This window comes from Megalopta genalis, chromosome 9 (assembly GCF_051020955.1).
Source record: "Megalopta genalis isolate 19385.01 chromosome 9, iyMegGena1_principal, whole genome shotgun sequence".
In the NCBI taxonomy this organism is placed as follows: Eukaryota; Metazoa; Arthropoda; class Insecta; order Hymenoptera; family Halictidae; genus Megalopta; species Megalopta genalis.
Window position 1 is genome coordinate 16,435,045 of NC_135021.1, and position 21,379 is coordinate 16,456,423.

Genomic DNA, 21,379 nt, shown 5'->3' on the forward strand with positions numbered 1-21,379 from the left:
CCGTTTTGTTTATGAGTTATTAACAAAGAACAGTGACCAATGAGAGGCGAGATCAGTTGGCGCGAGGCGGCTGAGCCAATGAGCTGAACTAGGCAGTTTCTCGTGAATAACTCGTAAACAAAGCCGCGGATTTCATTTTCGCTAAGGAAAAAGTTACTTCAAATAACCTCAGGAATTTCTCATTTCCCGGAAGTATTATAATTTTAGGACATTCAAGCAGCAGACTTAAAGTACCTGACGGGGCCCGCATATACGGGACAATAGAGCAACTGTCGAGAGTTTTACCCTCAGATGAACACCCGCCTTTAGAGTGTCCTCTGCAAATGCTGCTTAAACATCAAGAAACCCTAAATTCAATCAATTATATATGTAGATATACTTTAAATTTTTTATAAGTCTTTATTGTCACAGTGGACGCAAAACAATATTATTCGTTGTTACTTATATACAATTTTATGAATAACGTGTCTTTGGAAAATTTATTCGTTCAGACACAAATTTACATTTTAATAATCAAATTCTTGCGTGAATAACTACAGTAGTGCCTCATTAGAATAAGCCGATGCAGGGGCCACTGGCTTAGAATTATTAACAGAGCTTTCTGGCTCCTGACCGTTCTTGGAATTTCCACTCAAGGACAGTATGTCTATTGGTTCAATGATGTCAGGGATTCTGCTCGGAATCTGCTCCAAATGGCGGAGAGAAGACCTCACAAATAGGATTGGACGATTCCAATGGGTTGCCAATGGAAATCTATTGGCATCATCCAATCCCATTTGTGATAGGTAATTCTCCCACTTCTACTTTCCTGGAAGAAAGTCATAAAGCGGTCAGGATGCTGGGAGGTCTGCATAGTGTACTAATATGCCACTACATATAGTCAAGGGTGGGGTGGGGGGAAGCACAATTTAATTCGGAGCACATTCCGATCAGGTGCCATTCTCTGAGACACGTGTATGTAGATTTTTCGTCTGGCACCTGCCAACAGAGAGACGAAGACATTGTCACAGCACGATGATGTTCGTGCCTTTTACCAGATACCTGTAGTAATTTCTCATTGAAATCTTGACCTACGTGTGTGGAGCTCGCTAAAGGATAAAAACAAGGCGGGCGAACTACCAACGTTCGTGCCGCCTTTCCTGACACGATACACTGTAATTAGATGAAACGGGGCAGTACGTCGAGAAATATTACGTTGCATGCTTGAAAATGTCCTCAGAGACTTCCCGGAATGATGTGCCAAATGTCGTATCGAGACTGCATAATTTGCGCTTAAGTCAGGAAGATGGAGATGATCCCCAACCAAATGCAAGTGTAAATCATGTTGCATCTGGAGACTCGTCTCCAGAGACTATTCGAAATACCCAACCGATTGGTAATGTCACACTCTCACGGGCTAGACGTGCACTTAATTTTGTTTACGATGAAGATCAACCAACAACCTCTATGGCTAGAAGCGGGGAATCTTCATTTTCTAATGGAGATAAGTAAGTATCCATATAAAGTGTACATCACATTTTGAATGAATACATTCTAATCTTTTAAAATGTGTAATAATTCAATTTACTAATTCCATTGGTATTGATGTTTTAGTAGGCCTCCGACAAATGCAGCAAATACATTGCATTTAGAGGGACGACCTCAGAGTAATGTTGCCTTGGAAAATGCATCCACGAATAGTCAAACTACTGTTGCATATAATTGGCAGGGTACAAAAGCTACAATGCGTGAAAGGATTGTCTTTCTGTTTAATAATGAAATATTGTCTGATGTGAGCTTCATAGTGGGGAGAGGAGCACAAAAACAGCGTATACCAGCTCATAAACTAGTCCTATCTTCTGGAAGTGCTGTTTTTGATGCAATGTTCAATGGAACACTTGCTACAACTTCTTCAGAAATAGAAGTACCTGATGTAGAACCAGTTGCTTTTTTAGCAGTGCTTCTTTTTTTATACACTGATAAAATAGAAATAGATCCTGAGAGTGTGATGATGACGTTATATACAGCTAAGAAGTATGCAGTATCAGCTTTAGAGAAGCACTGTGTTGAATATCTAAAGAGTAATTTAACCAGTGATAATGCTTTCTTACTCTTAACGCAAGCTCGTTTATTCGATGAGCCTCAACTGGCTGCAGTCTGTTTGAATACCATAGATAGATTTACTACCGAAGCATTAAATGCAGATGGTTTTACAGATATAGATATTGATACACTGAAGATTGTTTTGGAGAGAGATACTCTTCGTGTTAGAGAATCTAAAATATTTCAAGCAGTTCTAAGGTGTGTGAACATGCTTTTATCATCTGCCTGGTATACATAACATTATTTTTGTGTTGCTTCAACAGATGGTCAGAGGCGGAATGTGTAAGACACCAGCTACCCCTAACTCCAGAAAATCAACGTTTTGTGTTGGGTAGTGCTTTCTCATTGATTCGTTTTCCTCTAATGTCTAAAGAAGAATTTACTGCTGGTGCAGCACAATCTGGACTTTTGAATTATGCAGAGGTTGATATCACGAAAATACAATTTAGTGAACGTTTTTGTAAGCTGACTAATTAATGACATGGGTTTTAGGTTCTTTCCTTATTTTCATATTTTATACTAAATCCAAAACCAGTAGTTGGATTTCAAACAATGCCTCGTTGTTGTATGACTGGTAAGGAACAAACTGTATGTAGGTTTCAACATACTAAAAGCAGATGGGGATATTATGGAACAAGCGATCGTATTAGGTATGCATATGCTTATATGCTTATACTTCTGTAATATTCTATAAAATTTAATCAAATTTTATTATAGATTTAGCGTTGATAGACGAATATTTCTTATTGGCTATGGAGTTTATGGTAGTACGCATGGCCCTGCAATATATGAAGTATTAATAGAATTAATACATACTGCTTCTGGAAAAGTAATTGCTACAAATTCATCAAGTTTTAGCTGTGATGGTTCAACATACACTTATCGCCTAATGTTCAAAGAATTAGCAGAGATTTTACCAGATACAATTTATACAGCATCAGCAACATTTCAGGTTTGTGTTTTGACAATATGAATCTATAGACAACCAGACATTGAATACTAATCGAGCATCGTGATCCTTGCAGGGTCCTTGTTCTCATTATGGAACTAAGGGTTTAGAAACTGTTATGGTAGATAGTGATACAGGAAATGGAAAAGTTAAGTTTGAATTTAGTATTGAGACAGGTGATAATAATGGAACGTCTACAGAGGAAGGACAAATTCCTGAGCTTATATTTTACACTTAATGACTCATGTACATAATAATGACATTCCTTTAATCAGCTTCATTGTCTTTCAAAATTTAATACATTAAATCGAATTGTACAAACAGTTTTATCTGTCAGTTTCTTTGTCAATTATGTATACAATATTATTATATAATATTGTATAATATATATATTTATGTATTTTATTATTATTATTACTATTATTAAATGAAATGTTTTTAATTGAATGATCCATAAGAATGTTTAAAAATTTGTCAAGGACTGCTTAACTGCAATGAAACAGATGAAAGTCTATATAAACTGCGTTCAATTGACAGTTTCGAGCATGAAATTTATGGATCTCAAAATGGGCCTTATTGGGACGAGAGACTGATTTACGCAACTGGTATAAAAACAAAGTTGAAGTAAATTCCCTATTTTTTTAATAATTGAGTATTTCGATAATCGACTTTTTGCAAAATTATATATATAGATAAAACTGAATCTCTTTTTAAATTTAGAAATATATCAAAATTGGTTACACTCAGCAAGTAAATTTTAATAATCTTAAAGAAGATTTAACTACTCACTAAACAGGTTGCAAATATCATCTATAACTAAAATCGATCTATTTTTCTATTTCTTCAAACAATATGTACATGAGTGGTAACTTTACATAAACAATAATATGATCTTTGTGAAAATTCAAAAACTGGTACTATCACTAGTTTTATTTAGAAAAAATGTACTGTTTTAAAGTTTTTGCTGTAAAATATGTGAAGCAATGCAAATTTGGAACTTGTATTTAGGATTATTAAATACTCTGCACAAAATAACATGCTACAATTTGATAATTATTAAACAGTCTTTCATTAAAATAAATTAATTCTTCATTACTTTTTTAAAATTGTATGTAATTTCAGTAGAAAAATTATATACTGTAAACATTCTGCAATTAAATGAATGTAATATGCTGTTATCATTCTATCATGCGTTATTTAATTCTGAATAGTATAGATAATATTATAGGAGATTCATAGATATTTTCATATTTCAAATTTATTGGGTTCCCAACTTTTTCATTGATTATATAAACTAATTAAACGCGATTAATTTACATTTTCACAATAAAGCAAAGCATTGTAATATTTTGTAACTATCTGTATTTTTATTGTATTGTATGTAGCGTAAAATTACAAACTATAGAAGTAGTTTCTAATACCTTCTATCTAAAATTCTAAAATCTAAATATGTATGTATGCACGTATGTATATATACATACATAATTGCAAGCAGGCTAGCCTACATATTCTAATAAATGTAGTATGTACTAATTACGCTCTTTTTCCGTTTGGGGTAGCACTATCGCCAGCAAAAATAGTTTGTGTTGAGTTGGAGATATAGGCATAGAACCATTAGAAACTTTGAGTTGCGTTGAATATTGGTTGAGTTGAGTACAGGGGGTGGGGTGGGGGGCTCGACTCTTAGTAAATTTTTAGAGTACTATTTTGACTGCCACCTGAACTAGCTGTAAACTTGGACGACTAAAAGAAGCAGGGAAAAAGAAAATAATCAAAGTTAAAATCTAATATAGGAAACAAATTTTTTATTTTCTTTTTTATAGTGGTATACAGCAAAAAATCTATTTCTAATGAAGCATGTACGTACACGTGTTTATTAAATTGATTTATCCGCTCCGATATCTTTTTGCCGCTCCTGGCTCTGATGTTCTGTCCTCCTATCCTCGCTGCTACATTGTCGATGATAGGCTGCAAAAAATATATATGTATTCTAAATACTATTATAAAGATATAAGATACTATAGGAAATAAAAATAAGTGTGGCTTATTCGCTCAGAATGGCGGGAATGGCGTTGGGTCGGCACATGATCTACCATAGTCCACCAAATGCACGTGCGAGTGAGCAGCCATATTGAATTTTAGTTCGTCCAAGTTTGCAGCTAGCTCAGATGGTGTGTCTCAGCTAGCTCAAAAAGTGTCTCTAATTTTCCCTATAGAGTTGACGCACCCTGGTTGAGTATTAGTTGAGCAGTTGAGTGCAGTTGAGGAGCATAAAGCTTGAATATTCACTCTCATTCTCACTGTCATCATTTCCGCTATGGAGTTATCTGAGGTATAAGTTTGTTTGTGATAACAACAATTGTTCTTTCTATTTGCGATGAAGCATTCTACAATAATTCGATATACGAAAGGTAATTTTTTAAATTTTCGTTTTGTAATTATTCATAATATTATTACATATTTTCTTGAGGTTAAGTAATGGTTATTTTGTACATCCATTATTTATGATTATATAAAATATTTTGTAAGTTACATTCCTATGATTTTTACAATTAAGATAAATTTGTCCGATACTATATATATTTTATAGCGGTTGGAAAGAGAATATATTAATTGTTTGAAATTTATTAACATATTTTCAGAGATAATTAATTACATGTTTAGAAACTTTTATAATAATGTTGGAATAGAACATTTAGTTTTTCATTTAAAGTTATAGACTTACAAGCAGCATCCACAGCTTGTGTTACAGATGGTGAACCACAACTAAAAACACCAATCTTGTTAATCTAAAATGAAAACATTTTATACAATATAATTACTATGTTTTGTAAAATTTTAATGATATAATAATATTAGAAGCAAGTAGAGACATTAACATTACTTACTGTGGGATGTAATTTTTGAACAGACATGAAAAATCTCAGAAAATTGGGCTTTCCAAAATGAGTTGTTGCTCTTAAACCAGTAAATAAAGATTTATTTGAAATTTTTTGAAAGTGTCGTTCACAGATGTACTGAAAAAGTATTGACATTTATTTTGTGATTTCTCATGAATTAAAAAATTAATAAAATTATGTGTGTATTTATAGTTTACCAATAATATAGTTCTTAAATCAAATTTCTGGTAAAATTGTGTAATAAAAATATGAGACAATATAGTAGCATTAAAATCAGCATTTTCAACATTTCTTATTATATCAACCATCCATTCAAATTGTTTTTGCGTTCTCGTTATCCAAAGAAAATATACCTATATATTAATGTCAAGATTAATGTCTAGAATTTATATTGAAATTGTATTTATGTTAATATTACCTTTTTGCATTCCAAATTCAAATCATGATTTAATTTGTATACAGCATCTTTTAAAATTGATGCAAAAGGAGTAACTCCTACTCCACTTCCTATCAATATACTTACATCATATTTATACCAATCTTGATGGCACTCACCATAAGGACCATCTATATGAATCTATTGAAAATAAACAAATTATAAAATAGGTAACTATTTAAGACTCTAATATTTGCATACCATTGGTAATCGTTGATCAAATTTTATAGTGGGATCTAATCTAGTTCTAATTTTAGTAGTCCAAGATCCAACTGTTCTAATATGTACAGTTAAATTTGATTCATGAGGTGCAGACGATAATGTGAAAGGATGATATTCATTCGTTTGTAATGTAGGACATGCAATCCTAATCCATTGTCCAGATTTGTAATTAAAATTTTGAGGCTTGGAGAATACAATACAAACCACATCTGAAACAAATATGTATCTACTATGCTTTATAATTCCCATATGTGATAAATTATAAATTTACCTGATGGTAGTATATCTGCTTTTAATATAGGTATTTCAATAGTTTTCCTTGTCACAGTAATAATTTTATCAAAAATAAATAGTGTTAACGGACCCAAAAAAAAATAATGAAAATGTGGTTCCTGTTATACATTAAATATTGTAGTATAATAATTCTAAAAACAAATTGTATTTATATATTAATTTTATATAAAATTAATACTTGAACTAATCTTCCTGCTCCATGTATTATTATTAAAACATAGAAAACAGGATATAAAGAGTGTGTTAATCGAAACCAATTATAAAGTAGTCTGCGAACGTTTGGTAAAGTACACAGGTATATCAATGCTGTTATGATGGTTAAAAGGATTCCACTTAATCCTGTTATTGTCTGAAAACTCCAGTAGTGGAATTTGGGCAATTCATGTGTGCTAAAATATAAGTTTCCGATTAGTATTAATTTATATAGAATCGACTATGAATTACTTACGCATGAAAATAATTAGGAAAAAGACATGTTAAGTCATCAGCACTTTGTGTTGAAATATGATAGAAGTTAAATCCATGACCAATTACATGTAGTACTGAAATTTTGTTAAAAGTAGATATTAATATAGATTAAATAATTAATATTTTATTTAAACTTTAAAATACATTATATGTCTATTGTTTACCTGTAAAAACCAATCCACAACAAGCAATGTATTTATGCATTTCAATCATAGATTCAAATGGTATGTACAACTGTAAAATAGTATCTCTTAGAAGTGTAATTGTATTATTACACATTGTAATTAAAAGAGTTGAATATGTAAACATTATTCCAGATGCTGCTCCTCTAGTAATTGCTATCCCATATCCTAAAATATGTCTTAAACCAGAGTGTTCACGTTCCACAGAATAGTCTGCAATAATGTTAGTAACATATACAAACAACTTTAGAAAAGTTAAAAGTATACTTACAATAAAATCTCTCTGCAGAAATAGCAAAAAGAATGAAAGTATATAAACATAGCCAGAATATTTGTAACTTTTTATTTGCAAGATATTTCATTATAGGATACCAATAATCTTGAACATGTTGAACATCATCAACAATTTTTTCTATCTCATGTATATTGTGCGTTTCTATCTTTGTATCACCACCAATTCTTCTTCGTAATTCACTTGGATCTTCATACAGACTTTCCACTATTGTTTGTACTATTCCCATATACGTTGGTCGAGATGTAGATGTAGATGCACTAATATGTAATTTTTTACATTTCCCAGTAGTATTAATATTAAATTCTAATTCTGCATAATTAAACTTATTATTGAAATCACTTAGAATTTGTTTAAAATCTTGCAAATCTATAGTTTCTTTTGTTACAATATTTGCATGTTCCATCATTGAATGCATCAAAGTTTCTAAATTATTATCAGTTACATCTGCATTAACTGTTTCCATAAGTGACCTAACAACATCATGGAAACAATGTAATAATATTATCAAATATAGTACACAAAGTTTATTTAAATTTTTTACCTTAACATATTTTTGAAATCATTTTTTGTCAATCTCCCTGTTCCATTTATGTCATACATATCAAACATAAATTTTACTTTATCTTCTGCAGAACCTTTTAAAAATAGAACTAACATATCAAGGAATTCTCTAAATGATATGAAACTGTTTTTGTCTTTATCAATTAAATCGAATATCTAAAAATTATTAATGAAAATTTTAAATGTGTTAAATAGTTTCATGTGTAAGCATTTTAATATTGCTACCTTCTTAATAAATTCTGAATCTGGATGCATACTCAATGCTTCAGAAAATTCTATTATTGTCAATTCAGTATGAATCACATCTTTTGCTACTGCTGCATCTATTTTTAAAATTTCTTCTTCTGTATGTGTAATGTGAAGTGCCTGTAAAGAATAAAATATGGTGTTATTAAGAATGTCTATGTCTATATAATGATTGCATTGTAACATTATACAATTTCTAGTTGTATTTTATTATACCTGTGAAAAAACAACACGAAAAAATTGTTCTAACTTCTTTTGTCGACTTCTTTTAGTAACAGCTTGCTTTAATAATTCTTTGGTCGTGATATTCGGGATTTCTTTGATTGAAATTGTATTTAATTCAGTAGCAAATTGTTTCATAGCTTGAAGAAATAAGTCTCTCAAGTAATTCGTGTCAAATTTTAAGACTAAATCATAATTATGTTCTACCCTGATCATAACATAGGTACTATCAGTAGGAATATGCATCTGTTGAATAATATAATCTAGTTTATAAAATAAATATTTCATTTTATAAAATTTTTATCTGTGTATTGAATATACCGTTATTATTGCATACTGTAACATATCTATTGCTCGTGTGATATGTCCTAAATAATTTCTTACTTCCAATTGTTTTTTCACCACATTTAGAACAATAATTACAGGTCTCAATGGCAATATTTTATCTTGCCATTCATTTACTAAAAATAAAAAATATTAAAGATATGCATTTAAATCGTACCATCAGTATTTGGAAATTTACCTGTAAGAATTGCAGTATTTTTATCTTCTTTTATGAAGTGCGATTTAGTCCAATTAGGTGGATATTGAAATTGTTTGCTTGATTTCGATGTTATTCGACTATGGAGTAGTATAATAAAACCTGTTAAAAAGTTTTGTAATGTATTTAAATTACTTCTGTAATACTGTAAGAAATGTATTTAGATATGTGCACATATTACAAAAGAAAATAGTAGATAATCCCACGAATGTTGAAATGAATGACGTAGCACTATTGTTAAAGTAATCGTATGTTGCAGCATCTGTACAGTTTTCAACATTTTTGATAGTGATGGGCTTAGCATGATAGCAGCTCATATTATTATTGTTTCCACAGTTTCCCTGAAAGATCGAAACATTGATGCACGCATCACTGATATCATTTTCTGCAACCGAAAGAAAGCTTATATTAATATAGAGATCAAATTTTAATAATAGGGTAGGATCAAACATACCTGACATAGGAACTTTAAAAGGATTTTGTGGAATATCATCATGATCCATGGCAGTAACAGATATTAATATATCGTAAAATGAAAGACATTCCAATCTTTCAATTTCATCAATAGTGAAAAGACTAGCATAGATTATTGTAAATTTGAATGTGAATAATGAAGAACATAGAATTATGAAAATAATGTTTTTTTTAGATAAAAATAACTTACTTATTATTTTTATTTCTATACCAAAATCTATCTCCAGCACGTATTCGTTGAAACTGATCAATTATGATAGCTTGAAATAATTCTCCAGGTCCATGATCAGTTTCTAATATACCTCCCACCCATATATCAATATTATCAAAAGAATTGTTATGCAGTTTCATAAATTCGTTCTTGATCTTGCCATGAAATATTGAATAGTAATATCATTTTTTTGTGCTATGAAATCAGGTAGTTTAATTAAGACTAATATTTTTTGTACGTACATCCATATCAACATTACTGAAGTGAGATATATTATTGATTTTAGTTAGATTATATGCTATTCGAGCAGTATTATAATCTGGAAGTCCATGATCACGACCTCTTTGAATATTGAGTGCCATTAAGTCTCTTCTTGAGAATTCAAGTGGACCAAACAAACTGCCCCTTAAGTCATCTACTATTTTATGATCTTCTTCTGCGCATAGTTGAACAGCCATTCCCATAATCAATTTTTCTATATCAATAATTCCTTGCACCTTTGTCATATTTTCATAAATAGAATTCTACACAAACAAATCAGTTATTTTTAAATAATGTAAACAATTGATAATTTACCATGTATTTATATACCTTTGACATCCAATAGTTATTACATGTTCTAATTGCTCTATCATTCTGTTCTAATTTGCAACCCTCTCTACCATAGTCTCGTAAATATACACCTATTAAAAAGAATTATTTAATTACACCTCTTTTGTAATCACATTTTACAAAGCATGTATGATGTTTCTATTTTGCAAAAATTGACATTCTTTTTAATAAAAAATAACAATAGATGTTGAAGTAGGCTATGAATCGTTACATGTTGTCTCTCATCTATAATCACTGATATTAATTTATAATACATATAAAAGTTGATATGCTGAAGATAAATTTAATAAAAGTGTTTTGGAAAGTACCTGATGGAACTAGGGTATGACCAAAACGAAAAGCAGCAGCTTGAAAAAATTGATCAATTTGTGGGTCAATACTTGGATCGTAACCTTTCAAAAAATTATAAAAAGTTACATAAAATCTAAATAAAGAAAGATTAATTAATGAATTCTATTAACTTCAATGTTTTAAATTGATTACCATTGTACATAGGAAGTTCTTTACCCAACCATTCAGGTAACCATTCATTTGTGATAATGTGTTGCTGTGTTGCTATTACCCACTTACGAGCTTCATTGTAAACTTTTTCACCAGACCAGTTAGGTTGTCGACTTTTTATGTAATTTGATATATGATTATGCCATCTAAACCAAATTATACCAAAAGTGAGAAGAAATGGGTTTTCATTCCCTCTTGGATTTCCTAACTCTACAACATATGAGTGCAATACATGTATTTTAATCATTACATACATCATCCTGGAAATGCATATTTTACATTGCTTAAGACATGTAATATTGTCAAAAATATCTCATATTTTTCATAAAAAACAATACAGATTTGTACAAAAAATGACTGTAAGAGATGCATTGAATGCAGCTCTTGATGAAGAATTAGCAAGAGATGAAAAGGTATTTATTATAGGGGAAGAAGTTGCTCAATATGATGGTGCTTATAAAGTAACAAAAGGTCTTTGGAAAAAATATGGAGATAAAAGAATGATTGACACGCCTATTACAGAGGCCGGATTTTGTGGTATAGCTATTGGTGCAGCACTAGCTGGCTTAAAACCAATATGCGAATTTATGACATTCAATTTTTCGTTGCAAGCCATAGATCGTGTTGTAAATGGAGCAGCTAAAAATTTTTATATGACTGCAGGAAGGTATAATGTACCCATTGTGTTTCGTGGTCCAAATGGGAACGCTAAAGGTTTAGCAGCACAACACTCTCAGTGTTTTGGGGCATGGTATATGAGTTGTCCTGGTTTGAAAGTAACATCACCTACAACGTGTGAAGATTATAGAGGATGTTTAAAAGCTGCTGTTCGAGATCCTGATCCGGTTGTAATTTTAGAAAGTGAAGTACTCTATAATTTTACATTTCCTGTATCTGATGAAGCTATGGATAAGGATTTCATGATACCATTTGGTAAAGCTAAAATTGAAAAGCTGGGTAAACATATTACACTAACATCACATGGTCAAGCTACATTCTACACATTGCAAGCAGCTGAAATTCTAGCAGGAGAAGGAATAGAAGCAGAAGTTATAAATTTACGTTCTCTCAGACCACTAGATTGGGATACAATTTTTAAGTCGATTTCAAAAACACACAGATTAATGACAGTTGAATTGGGATGGCCTAGATGTGGAGTAGGATCTGAAATAGTAGCTACTGTTATGGAAAATCCAATATTTTTCCAGCTTGATGCCCCTGCTGTACGCTGCACAGGTATTGATGTACCTATGCCTTACGCGGAAAATATTGAATACGAATGTACACCCAAAGACCATCACATTGCAGAGTTTGCTAAGAAAATTTGTGGCATGAATATATAAATACATTTTGTATATCGAAAATAAAATTCTACTCACTAAAGAATCGATCAACTTTTTCTGTATAATGTTGTGCAATGTAGTCATCATGACCAATTGGAGGTGGTGGATTAGACATAGGCAATTTTTCAGTATTATATGCAGGATATGAGTTGTTGTAACTACTTGCTAATAATCCATTTTGATCAAAGGTACCATCTGAGTAGGTTCTTAAAAAATTTGACCATGCCTTTGAAGTACCATAAATGAGTCCACCATCCAGAAATGGAGTTATTTCATTTAACTATAATATTTATGCATTATTTGTATGTATATATACAGTGAGTTTACATAAAATATTCTATTAGATTGCTTTAATAATAAAAAACTATTTTAGATGAAAATTCTTATTAGCTATGTCTGTATATTTTTTATATTAAGAAAACAATTGTGCATTAATGTAAGATTGAAAACCTGTTGACGCGGGTTACTAGGAGAATGTCCAGTTCTTGTATCATAACGTGTACGTAATACTGGCATTTCATGATGTTTAGTTATATTTACGTAATCATGAGAAGATGGAATCTTAATGTTAAAGTATTCTGGTGGACATGCAGGTCTTTGTGCATCCAAAATTTCTTCTACAACATGTTGTCCTGTAGATGTAATATTTATGAGAATTACTAGGAAATAAATTTTTTTGAATGATCTATTATTTTATAACATACCAAAAAATACAAGCAATGTATTTCTTCCGGTTTTGGAGACAGAGCTAATATCACCTTTAAGTAGTTTTTCACTAAGTTCTATTGGATTTGGTCTACTCAAACCCGAAGGTTTGTATACACCATCTTCATAAGCAGCTGGCCATCTTCTCAGTAAAGGAGTATCAACGGCTCCTAACTCTGGCCGTCCAATATTATTGTACCATCCATCATAACCAGGATATTCTGTTGCTTTATTTTCAAAACCATTTTTTGTACAATCTTTTCCCCAACATCCCCAACTTCCAGTAAATAACCAATCTAATAATATCTCTTTTTGTTTGTTATAATTTGTTGGCTTGTCACCTTTGACCAAAATATTTTCAGATAATTTATGTTATTTTAACTATGAAACTATATAACAATCATTATGTAGGATATACACACTTACAGTTTGATGATATTTCACTATTAACATAGTTGAATATAACACAATAGTAAATAACAATTACATAAAACAGAGCATACATCATTTTTTTCAAACATAAAAATGAATAAAAATGAATAATAATAATGCTAAAGAACACTAATAAGAGATTCTTTAACACTCTGTGATTGAATTGTCTGTTCTAGCTGTGCACTCTTATAAAGTAAAAATTGTGGACAGGAAAAAAAACACCATACATATGTGATAAATTCATAATCTCTTCATCCTGACATGATAAGAACACACAGGAAACCGAAAGGAATGAACCACATTTTTATCAAATAACCGAGGATGTATTTTAGTAGTATTAAAATTACTGTCTAATAAGTCTAATATAGACGAAGTGTAATTATGTAAAACATTAAATTTGTACACTTGTATGCAATATATTAACAATGTATGGACCACGAAGGAAGATCTTTTGGTTTGCAGTAACCAGTAGAATAACAGTGTTAAGTTTGCAATTTATTTTCAATATTCTCTGTCCTGATCATTATGCAGATGCATTTAGAAGTCCTAGAGATAAATCTGAGAGAGTATCAGTGTATGATAATATAATAACATTATTATTTAATGGTCTTACACGATGGGATGGCCAATACTTTATACATATTGCTAAATATGGTTACACTTATGAAAATACTTTAGCATTCTATCCATTGTATCCTACATTAATTCGATTTAGTGCTGCTTGTATTAGAAAAGTATTTTATTCGTTGAATGTTAATAGTTCTATAATTACTGCTGCCATATTAATTAATGGCATATGTTTCGTAAAATCAGCTATAATATTTTATGATCTCAGTAAAGTAGTGCTAAAGAACACTAATACAGCTTACAAAGCAGCAGTACTTTATTGTATTAATCCGGCTACTATATTTTTCTCTGCTATTTACTCAGAGTCTTTATTTGCTTATTTAACATATTACAGTATGTTAAAATCTATTGATCTGGATATTTATGTAGCTTTCCCAATAAGTCTATCTATTCTTACAAGATCAAATGGTATGGTTAATATTGGTTTCCCTATGTATTTTCAATTAAGACGATTGTACAATGATTTTGTGACTAAGTATGGAAAATTTTCATTAAGTACTCTATGTCAATTTTTATTTAAAATGACCACATTGAAAAGTATTTGTTTAATGTGTAATACGGTAATTATATCAATAGCCCCATTTGTTTTGTTACAAATATATAATTATATCATATTTTGCGTTTCTCAGTCAAATGAAATGCTCATTCCGCAACATATTTTAAATCATGGCACAATAAACAATTTCGAATTACCAGGTAGCAGTAATGTAGAATGGTGTGATACTATGCTTCCAGTAGCTTATTCTTATGTACAAAAAAAATACTGGAATATAGGATTTTTTAAATACTACACAGTTAAACAAATACCAAATTTTATCTTAGCACTTCCAATCTTATACATTATGATTACATGTATGATAGAATATGTTATTGAACACACTAAATACTTTTGTACGTTGGGATTTGTTCAAAGAGCTGATAAGATAGAAATATGTGCCAAAGTAAAGAAATATCCGACTGAAATGTTAGTGTTCATTTTCCATGGTTTATTTATGACAATATTCTGTATCTTTTTCGTGCATATTCAAGTGAGTACACGTTTACTATGTTCAGCAAGTCCATTAATCTATTGGTATTGTGCTTCAACTATGTGTTGTGCATCACATTGTAATGAGAAGAGAGGATGTGAATGTATTGAAAATATGTACTCAAAATGGAAAGTATTTTTTTTCACGCAAAAAGAATATACTTGGAAGGATAAACTCATATTAACTTACTTTTTAGGATATGCAATTGTAGGATGCTTCATGTTTTCAAACTTTTTACCATGGACATAATTTATATGTATCTACTTTGTATATATATATATATTATGTTGTTTAAATTTAGTCAATTTATTGTGACGTGTATTGCCGATATAAATACACGACTGTAAAAATAATTGTTATTTACATAAACGTGAAATTTATATCATATATTAAGTAATAATAAAATTGTTTACAAATGTAAAATATATATATTATTGTATAATACACACTACTTCTATAATAATTATTTAATATGCGACTTCTTGTGTTTAAGTATTTCGATTGGTGTTAAATATAATGTCTGTGCACAAGAGGGACATTCATATATCTGTGTGTTAGATTTATGTTTTACGTTGTTACAATTTTCTTTTGTATTCTTCCGGTCTTGTTTTGTACAAGACTCTTGATGTTGTAATTTTTCTATGCTAGTAAGAATTGCTTGCATGTTACAGTTTTGGCAGTGCCATTCATTTTCTAACATCTCTATAGAAAGTTTTCGACTCCATTCGGTTTCGTTTAAACTAAAAAATAAAAGTTACAATTTATTACTTATTTGAATGAGCAAAAAAAACAGTAATTAATGACTTACCAATTATACGTAATTATGTTGGACACTTGAACACCTCCTTTAACTGTATTAGGAACTGCTGTGAAGTCAGATTGAAAAGGATTTGGATCTATATCTATAACATTATCTTCCCTTCCTACGTACATGGTTTTAAGATCAGCTGGTAACAATCGCTTTATTGTATAAGGAATTGTTGTGTGCATATATTCAATCAATTCTTGAGTAAGTGTATATTCGACTTCATTAAAATCTTGCTTATCTTCATTACTATTATTTAAATCTATAAAAAAAAGTAATTATAACGTATCACTTTAAGAGTTGTTAAGTTTTAAAATTATCAATCCTTATGCATTTTCTATTTTGTATACCTTGCAATTGTTGATTCAATAAAAAATCCCATTTATTTCGCAATTTAGTGGCTTTTAACAGTAAAGTTTGACCACTGTCAGGTACTGGAAATTCTAATGCTAGCCATGAATCACATACAATACTGCAAAATTGAAGTGACATTTAAATATTAGAAATTTTTTTAGTTAAACTTACATTAATATGTACTTACATTGAAAATGTACTGTTTGTGTGAATTTCATTTGCAAACAAAAATAATGTCTGTACGGCAGGCATTCTAATCGTGTTCACCAAATAAGGTTTTGTTGTTTCCAAAAGAGATCTACAAATCATAAACATGTACTTAAAGAATTATAATAAAATTGTTATTTATCTTTCTGATTTGAAACTTACAAATACGCTAATATTGTATGTTTCGAACTAACGGGAGTTTTGCTTTTGTATTCTGGTATAGAAATAATATCTGTTTCTTCTAATTGTAATACTTGTGGATGATTTCCAAAGAAACTCATTGGATGTAACGCTATATATGGCTTTGCTTTTGTATGAAATAGTTGCTCGTTCATTGACTACAAAATCATGTATTATTTTTGAAAAAGGATTATTTAATTAAAGTAACTAAAATGACGTTACCTTGCAATAATTGAACTCATCTGCAGACGCGAATTGTGGATACAAACCACTGCATAATATTATTTTCAACATTGTTAAATCTTTGTAACTATATGCAGTGGCTGCGGTTAATAAATTTTGGACTTGACTTGGATCGTTTTTCATTCGAAATTCAATATCCTTGATATCGATTCCTTCATCGTCGTCATGATCATCATCTTCTAAACGAATATTGAACGACTCCAGTTTTAATTGTTTTCGCTTTCTAGGTGCACTTTGTTTATAAGTTCTTTTCAACGATTTCAAAAGTTTCAGTTCCCCGTGTCTTATAGCACGATCTGCACTGGACATAGAAGAGTTTACTTCAGGGAGACTTTTTAATAAATTGCAATCCTATAAAATATAAATAATTTTGTTATAGAACCATACGTTTGTCAATAAATGTAAACATTTATTACTAAAAATGTGGAATTACCTGAAGTAGTTCTTTAAATTGTGTTCTTAACTTTGTCATTTCATAAAATCTTTGCTCTTCTAAACCTCTTCTTCTACACCACTTTCTACTGCTACTTCCACTACCTCTAGATTCTTGAGAACTTTGCTGTTTCACTTCTAGCCATTCTCTGAATGCATTTAATAATGTTATCGGATCACCATGATCAGATTCCAATGATTTCCTAGATGTCTTCAAAAATTTTTAATCAATATACATATAAAAAACATGATTTTTCAGAATTAGAATATATGTGTAAAGTATATATTATTACTTCACACTCTGAATCTCTATATGCTCTGTTTGTAAATGGTGTTTGTATACTTAAAGCAGCAGCTAATGACAATACTGGTTCCACTTGATGGAAAATTGAGCCCATTATTAACATTTTGCCTATTGATATGTCAACTGGTAAACGTGCAAGTGTTTTTCCAATACATGTTATTTTTTCATTATCTGTAAGTGCACCCTGAAATAAGAAATATACAGCATAATTATGACGTGGTTGTTAATAATGTTTAAGCAATACTAACGTGCTCTTTCAGAGACAAAATAGAATTTTCTATGCTTTCAGCTGGTGGTGGTTCTATAAATGGAAATTTTCTTGTATCTGGAAGTCCCATTGCTATCATTTGTAAAAGTAATGAATCTAAAGGCACACGTTGCAATTCTGGTGTTGAATATTTTTCTAAAGCCATATATTCTTCTTCAGAATACAACCTAAATGAAAATATTTTTGTTACGAAATTATGAAAACATTGCATACAATTTATTACATTTATCAAAGTATATGTATACATACCTGTAACATATACCCGGTCCTGTTCTACCAGCTCTTCCTTTTCTCTGCTCTGCACTGGCTTTACTGATCCAGAATTCTTTAAGCCGTTGCATTTTACATGATGGATCATAATTCATTTCTTTTACTTTTCCACTATCAGCAACAAATCTGATTCCATCTATAGTAATTGAGGTTTCTGCGATATTAGTGGAAACAATACATTTTCTCACATCGTCGGGAGTAAAATCGAATACCTATTAAATGTAAGGCAATATGTGATTTTATGCATATGTTAATTAAGAGAAAAATGATTATAAAATTTTACTTTGTCTTGTTCATTAATAGATAGAGTACTATGAAGTGGTAAAACGATCCAATTATTTTTTTTCTGGCTGTATTCTTTTGCAGCATCTACAACTGCAGTAATTTCACTCATTCCACTTAGAAATATTAATAAATCACCCTTTTCATTTACTGAAAATGTACATTGTTAATATAATAAATTATAGTACAACAAAAAATTGAGCTTCATGCATGAGATATTTTTTACCTCCATATTTTTGGTCAATTAGTTGCATTATTTGTATATAAGGACTTGGATTGAATCTATCATTTTTATATCTGATATCTTCTATGCAAACAGGTCTATATATTAGCTGTATTGGATACAATCTCCCAGGAACCTATATGTTAAGAAGTATTTATAACACTTATTTCTACCTTTAAATATTATTAGAGGATAAATTTTCTTTAGAACATACTTGTATTACTCTAACATCTTCTTTTGCAAAGTAGTTGCTAAATAGTTCAATATTAATTGTAGCAGACATAAGCACCAATTTTACATTATGATTTTGATTGATAATACATTTCATAATGCCAAGGAGAAAATCACCATGTAAATGACGCTCATGTACTTCATCCAAAACAACAACTTCATAAGGTAATGATTCAGATTCGCCAGATAACTGTACAAAATATATATTCACATTTATTCTTGTTTAATATATTATTTAATAATCAATTATTATTTATTGGAATCTTATATTTACCTGTCTTAGGAGAAGACCTTCTGTTATAAAAGTAATTCTGGTATCTTGATTTCTTTGTTTCTCAAAACGAATTTGATAACCAACATCATTACGATTCTCTGTTAATGTTTCAAAAGCAACACGTTTAGCTAAAGATATACATGCTATTCTTCTGGGTTGAGTACATGCTATAAGTATTAATAAAATTAATTATTAATCTGTATTGAAAAAGAGAACGCCAATGATCGTAAATATGATTGGACTTACCAATTTTTTGATAATTAGTTGCATATAAATATTGAGGTACTTGTGTAGATTTACCACAGCCAGTATCACCAGCTATGATAACTACTCGTTCATTTTTTATTGCTTCAATAATCTCATTTTTATACTGACTAACAGGTAAATTTGCTTGGGTTTCTCGAAGTTTTTTTAATTTTGTGTATTTTTCCTTTTGTTTGAAATCCAAATATAAAATAATAATACTTTGAAATTTTAATAATCTCTCTTTCGATAATGCTTCAGTAGGTGGAATCCATGCAAATAATTCATTGAAGCTGAGACTTAATTTAAAATTAATGCAATGCAGCCTATGGTATACTTCTGGTATACCAAATTCATTTAAAGCAAAATTAGGGGATGTATCAGGTGTAGTAAGTTTTTTTTGTAGAGCTTCATATTTATTAACAAATTTCCAAAAATCTTCTGTATCTTGTACTACATTCAAATTTTTTGAAAATACTTTATTGCACTCGTATTTGTACTTACTAAAACAAAAGTTTTCATTATCCTTCTCTGAGTTAATATCAATTTCTTGATGGAGACGTTTTTCTCTAGAATCAATTGTATGTATTTTGGACGATGTTGACTCATTAGAGTAATTACTTTTTCTATGTTTCTTGTGCTCATACTTATATTTAAACTTATTATATTCGGATTTCGAACTCATTTCAACGGAAGAATATGTTTTTAAGTATTTTACGTCATAACCTTAAAATTCGTTTCATTGTCATAGGTTTTCGGTATGTATAGCATTAAAGTCACTTTTTGATTATTTATTTAATAGTTTATTGCTAATTTTGTTTTTTTTTCATACAGATACACAAATAAACTTTTTAATTGTTCATATTATACTCTTGCTTCCGTACCGTTCCGTACAAATGTAATAAATATTATTTACTAACATTACAGTGGAGCCATAGAGTACCATGACTTTGGACAAAGGGGACTACATGCGTTTCGACTGTATTCGGTTTGATTCGGAATCACTCGGAACCATGCACCTAAGTTCGGTTTGACTTGGAATCATTCGCAACACCGAAATGCATATAGTCTTCCTTATCGCGAATCTCACCCCTCTCTCAACCTAACGCTCCGTTCATACATTCGTAGGTCCATGGTAACTGCTTATCATTGGCAAATACTGACAAAGATAACTCGCTCAAATCTGGTTTTAGCAATATTTATTATGTATGTAGTGGCAAAACGCTCAAACTAGTAGATAAACTACAGACGATATAAAAGAATAGATACACTAACTGTCTACTTTACCGCCTTTATATCCTCTTCCCACTAATCAAGCTAACAGAAACACCATTTACAGGAACAATATTAGAAAGCAGAAAAAATGTACGAGTCTATAATAAAAGAATATAAGATTTGTAAAGGGTTAAGCAAATAAAATGTATTCCTGTTTTAGAAAAAAAGTGTTTCATTTACTTATAATTTATTTACGTTTTATTTTATTTATGATTTTATTTATTTAATTGTAATTGAAAGAAATAGGTAATTCTAAGTGGATCCACCATAAAGTGCGATTTTCCAGCTTTGATTCCAGAAGTGCAAAACTTAGAAATTTCTAAGGAAATGTTTTCTTTTTATTAACAATAACTATTTTCATGTCCATGAGGTTTATTAATCGTTCTCTTTGTTCGCTAACAATCTTTCAATGACGTGCAGACCAATATACAAAATAAAGTACGGTGCTGTTTTGATT

At 30.3% G+C, this 21,379-nt stretch overlaps 4 protein-coding genes across 8 annotated transcripts; 2 read left to right on the plus strand and 2 right to left on the minus strand.

Annotated features, from left to right (window-relative positions):
• Positions 1-844: 844 nt before the first annotated feature.
• LOC117230094 (BTB/POZ domain-containing protein 1) lies at positions 845-14,117 on the plus strand. 2 transcript variants are annotated; one of them, XM_076524518.1, is made up of 7 exons: positions 845-1,487; positions 1,597-2,280; positions 2,346-2,505; positions 2,575-2,732; positions 2,800-3,034; positions 3,108-5,442; positions 13,853-14,117. In XM_076524518.1, the coding sequence occupies exons 1-6, from the start codon at positions 1,210-1,212 to the stop codon at positions 3,267-3,269; spliced, it is 1,677 nt and encodes a 558-aa protein (XP_076380633.1). In that variant the 5' UTR covers positions 845-1,209; the 3' UTR covers positions 3,270-5,442; positions 13,853-14,117. The 2 variants fall into 2 exon arrangements, with proteins under 2 accessions (XP_076380633.1, XP_033343078.2); XM_033487187.2 differs by having other exon boundaries at positions 847-1,487; positions 1,594-2,280.
• Positions 5,641-13,895, minus strand: LOC117217339 (dual oxidase 1). 4 transcript variants are annotated; one of them, XM_076524516.1, is made up of 26 exons: positions 13,671-13,895; positions 13,244-13,585; positions 12,990-13,171; positions 12,576-12,819; positions 11,179-11,406; positions 11,004-11,087; positions 10,675-10,766; positions 10,326-10,607; positions 10,063-10,238; positions 9,853-9,974; positions 9,580-9,783; positions 9,381-9,500; positions 9,179-9,318; positions 8,852-9,103; positions 8,615-8,755; positions 8,370-8,545; positions 7,805-8,298; positions 7,516-7,746; positions 7,332-7,425; positions 7,062-7,272; positions 6,861-6,981; positions 6,569-6,798; positions 6,350-6,508; positions 6,129-6,284; positions 5,920-6,048; positions 5,641-5,820 (listed from the first exon to the last, which is right to left on the minus strand). In XM_076524516.1, exons 1-26 carry the CDS (start codon positions 13,750-13,752, stop codon positions 5,692-5,694), a joined length of 4,821 nt encoding a protein of 1,606 aa, XP_076380631.1. In that variant the 5' UTR covers positions 13,753-13,895; the 3' UTR covers positions 5,641-5,691. The 4 variants fall into 4 exon arrangements, 3 of the variants coding, with proteins under 3 accessions (XP_076380631.1, XP_076380630.1, XP_076380632.1); XM_076524515.1 differs by having other exon boundaries at positions 9,580-9,974; XR_013034124.1 differs by lacking the exons at positions 5,641-5,820; positions 5,920-6,048; positions 6,129-6,284 and having other exon boundaries at positions 6,369-6,508; positions 6,569-6,815; positions 9,580-9,974.
• PIG-V (phosphatidylinositol glycan anchor biosynthesis class V) lies at positions 14,087-15,754 on the plus strand. The gene has a single exon (XM_076524519.1). The coding sequence runs from the start codon at positions 14,102-14,104 to the stop codon at positions 15,578-15,580; it is 1,479 nt and encodes a 492-aa protein (XP_076380634.1). The 5' UTR covers positions 14,087-14,101; the 3' UTR covers positions 15,581-15,754.
• Positions 15,703-21,124, minus strand: LOC117217383 (putative ATP-dependent RNA helicase DHX34). Its single transcript, XM_033464956.2, has 15 exons — positions 19,651-21,124; positions 19,405-19,571; positions 19,114-19,320; positions 18,903-19,035; positions 18,678-18,826; positions 18,374-18,606; positions 18,105-18,291; positions 17,846-18,040; positions 17,554-17,763; positions 17,100-17,471; positions 16,860-17,035; positions 16,678-16,788; positions 16,487-16,608; positions 16,140-16,398; positions 15,703-16,071 (listed from the first exon to the last, which is right to left on the minus strand). The coding sequence occupies exons 1-15, from the start codon at positions 20,330-20,332 to the stop codon at positions 15,795-15,797; spliced, it is 3,480 nt and encodes a 1,159-aa protein (XP_033320847.1). The 5' UTR covers positions 20,333-21,124; the 3' UTR covers positions 15,703-15,794.
• Between the last annotated feature and the right edge of the window lie 255 nt (positions 21,125-21,379).

What these genes read in the sequence shown, in the direction of transcription:
- LOC117230094 (XM_033487187.2), top strand. Translation starts at nt 1,210, where the DNA reads ATGTCCTCAGAGACTTCCCGGAATGATGTGCCAAATGTCGTATCGAGA. An exon ending in ATATTTCAAGCAGTTCTAAG is followed by an intron (nt 2,281 to 2,345) that starts GTGTGTGAACAT and finishes TTGCTTCAACAG; the next exon opens with ATGGTCAGAGGCGGAATGTG. An exon ending in GGAACAAGCGATCGTATTAG is followed by an intron (nt 2,733 to 2,799) that starts GTATGCATATGC and finishes ATTTTATTATAG; the next exon opens with ATTTAGCGTTGATAGACGAA.
- LOC117217339 (XM_076524515.1), bottom strand. Translation starts at nt 13,752, where the DNA reads ATGATGTATGCTCTGTTTTATGTAATTGTTATTTACTATTGTGTTATA. An exon ending in CTAGTAACCCGCGTCAACAG is followed by an intron (nt 12,820 to 12,989) that starts GTTTTCAATCTT and finishes TAAATATTATAG; the next exon opens with TTAAATGAAATAACTCCATT. An exon ending in TTCTGCAGAGAGATTTTATT is followed by an intron (nt 7,747 to 7,804) that starts GTAAGTATACTT and finishes ACATTATTGCAG; the next exon opens with ACTATTCTGTGGAACGTGAA.
- PIG-V (XM_076524519.1), top strand. Translation starts at nt 14,102, where the DNA reads ATGTATGGACCACGAAGGAAGATCTTTTGGTTTGCAGTAACCAGTAGA.
- LOC117217383 (XM_033464956.2), bottom strand. Translation starts at nt 20,332, where the DNA reads ATGAGTTCGAAATCCGAATATAATAAGTTTAAATATAAGTATGAGCAC. An exon ending in CTATTAATGAACAAGACAAA is followed by an intron (nt 18,607 to 18,677) that starts GTAAAATTTTAT and finishes TACATTTAATAG; the next exon opens with GTATTCGATTTTACTCCCGA. An exon ending in AATTTAAAGAACTACTTCAG is followed by an intron (nt 17,472 to 17,553) that starts GTAATTCCACAT and finishes TATATTTTATAG; the next exon opens with GATTGCAATTTATTAAAAAG.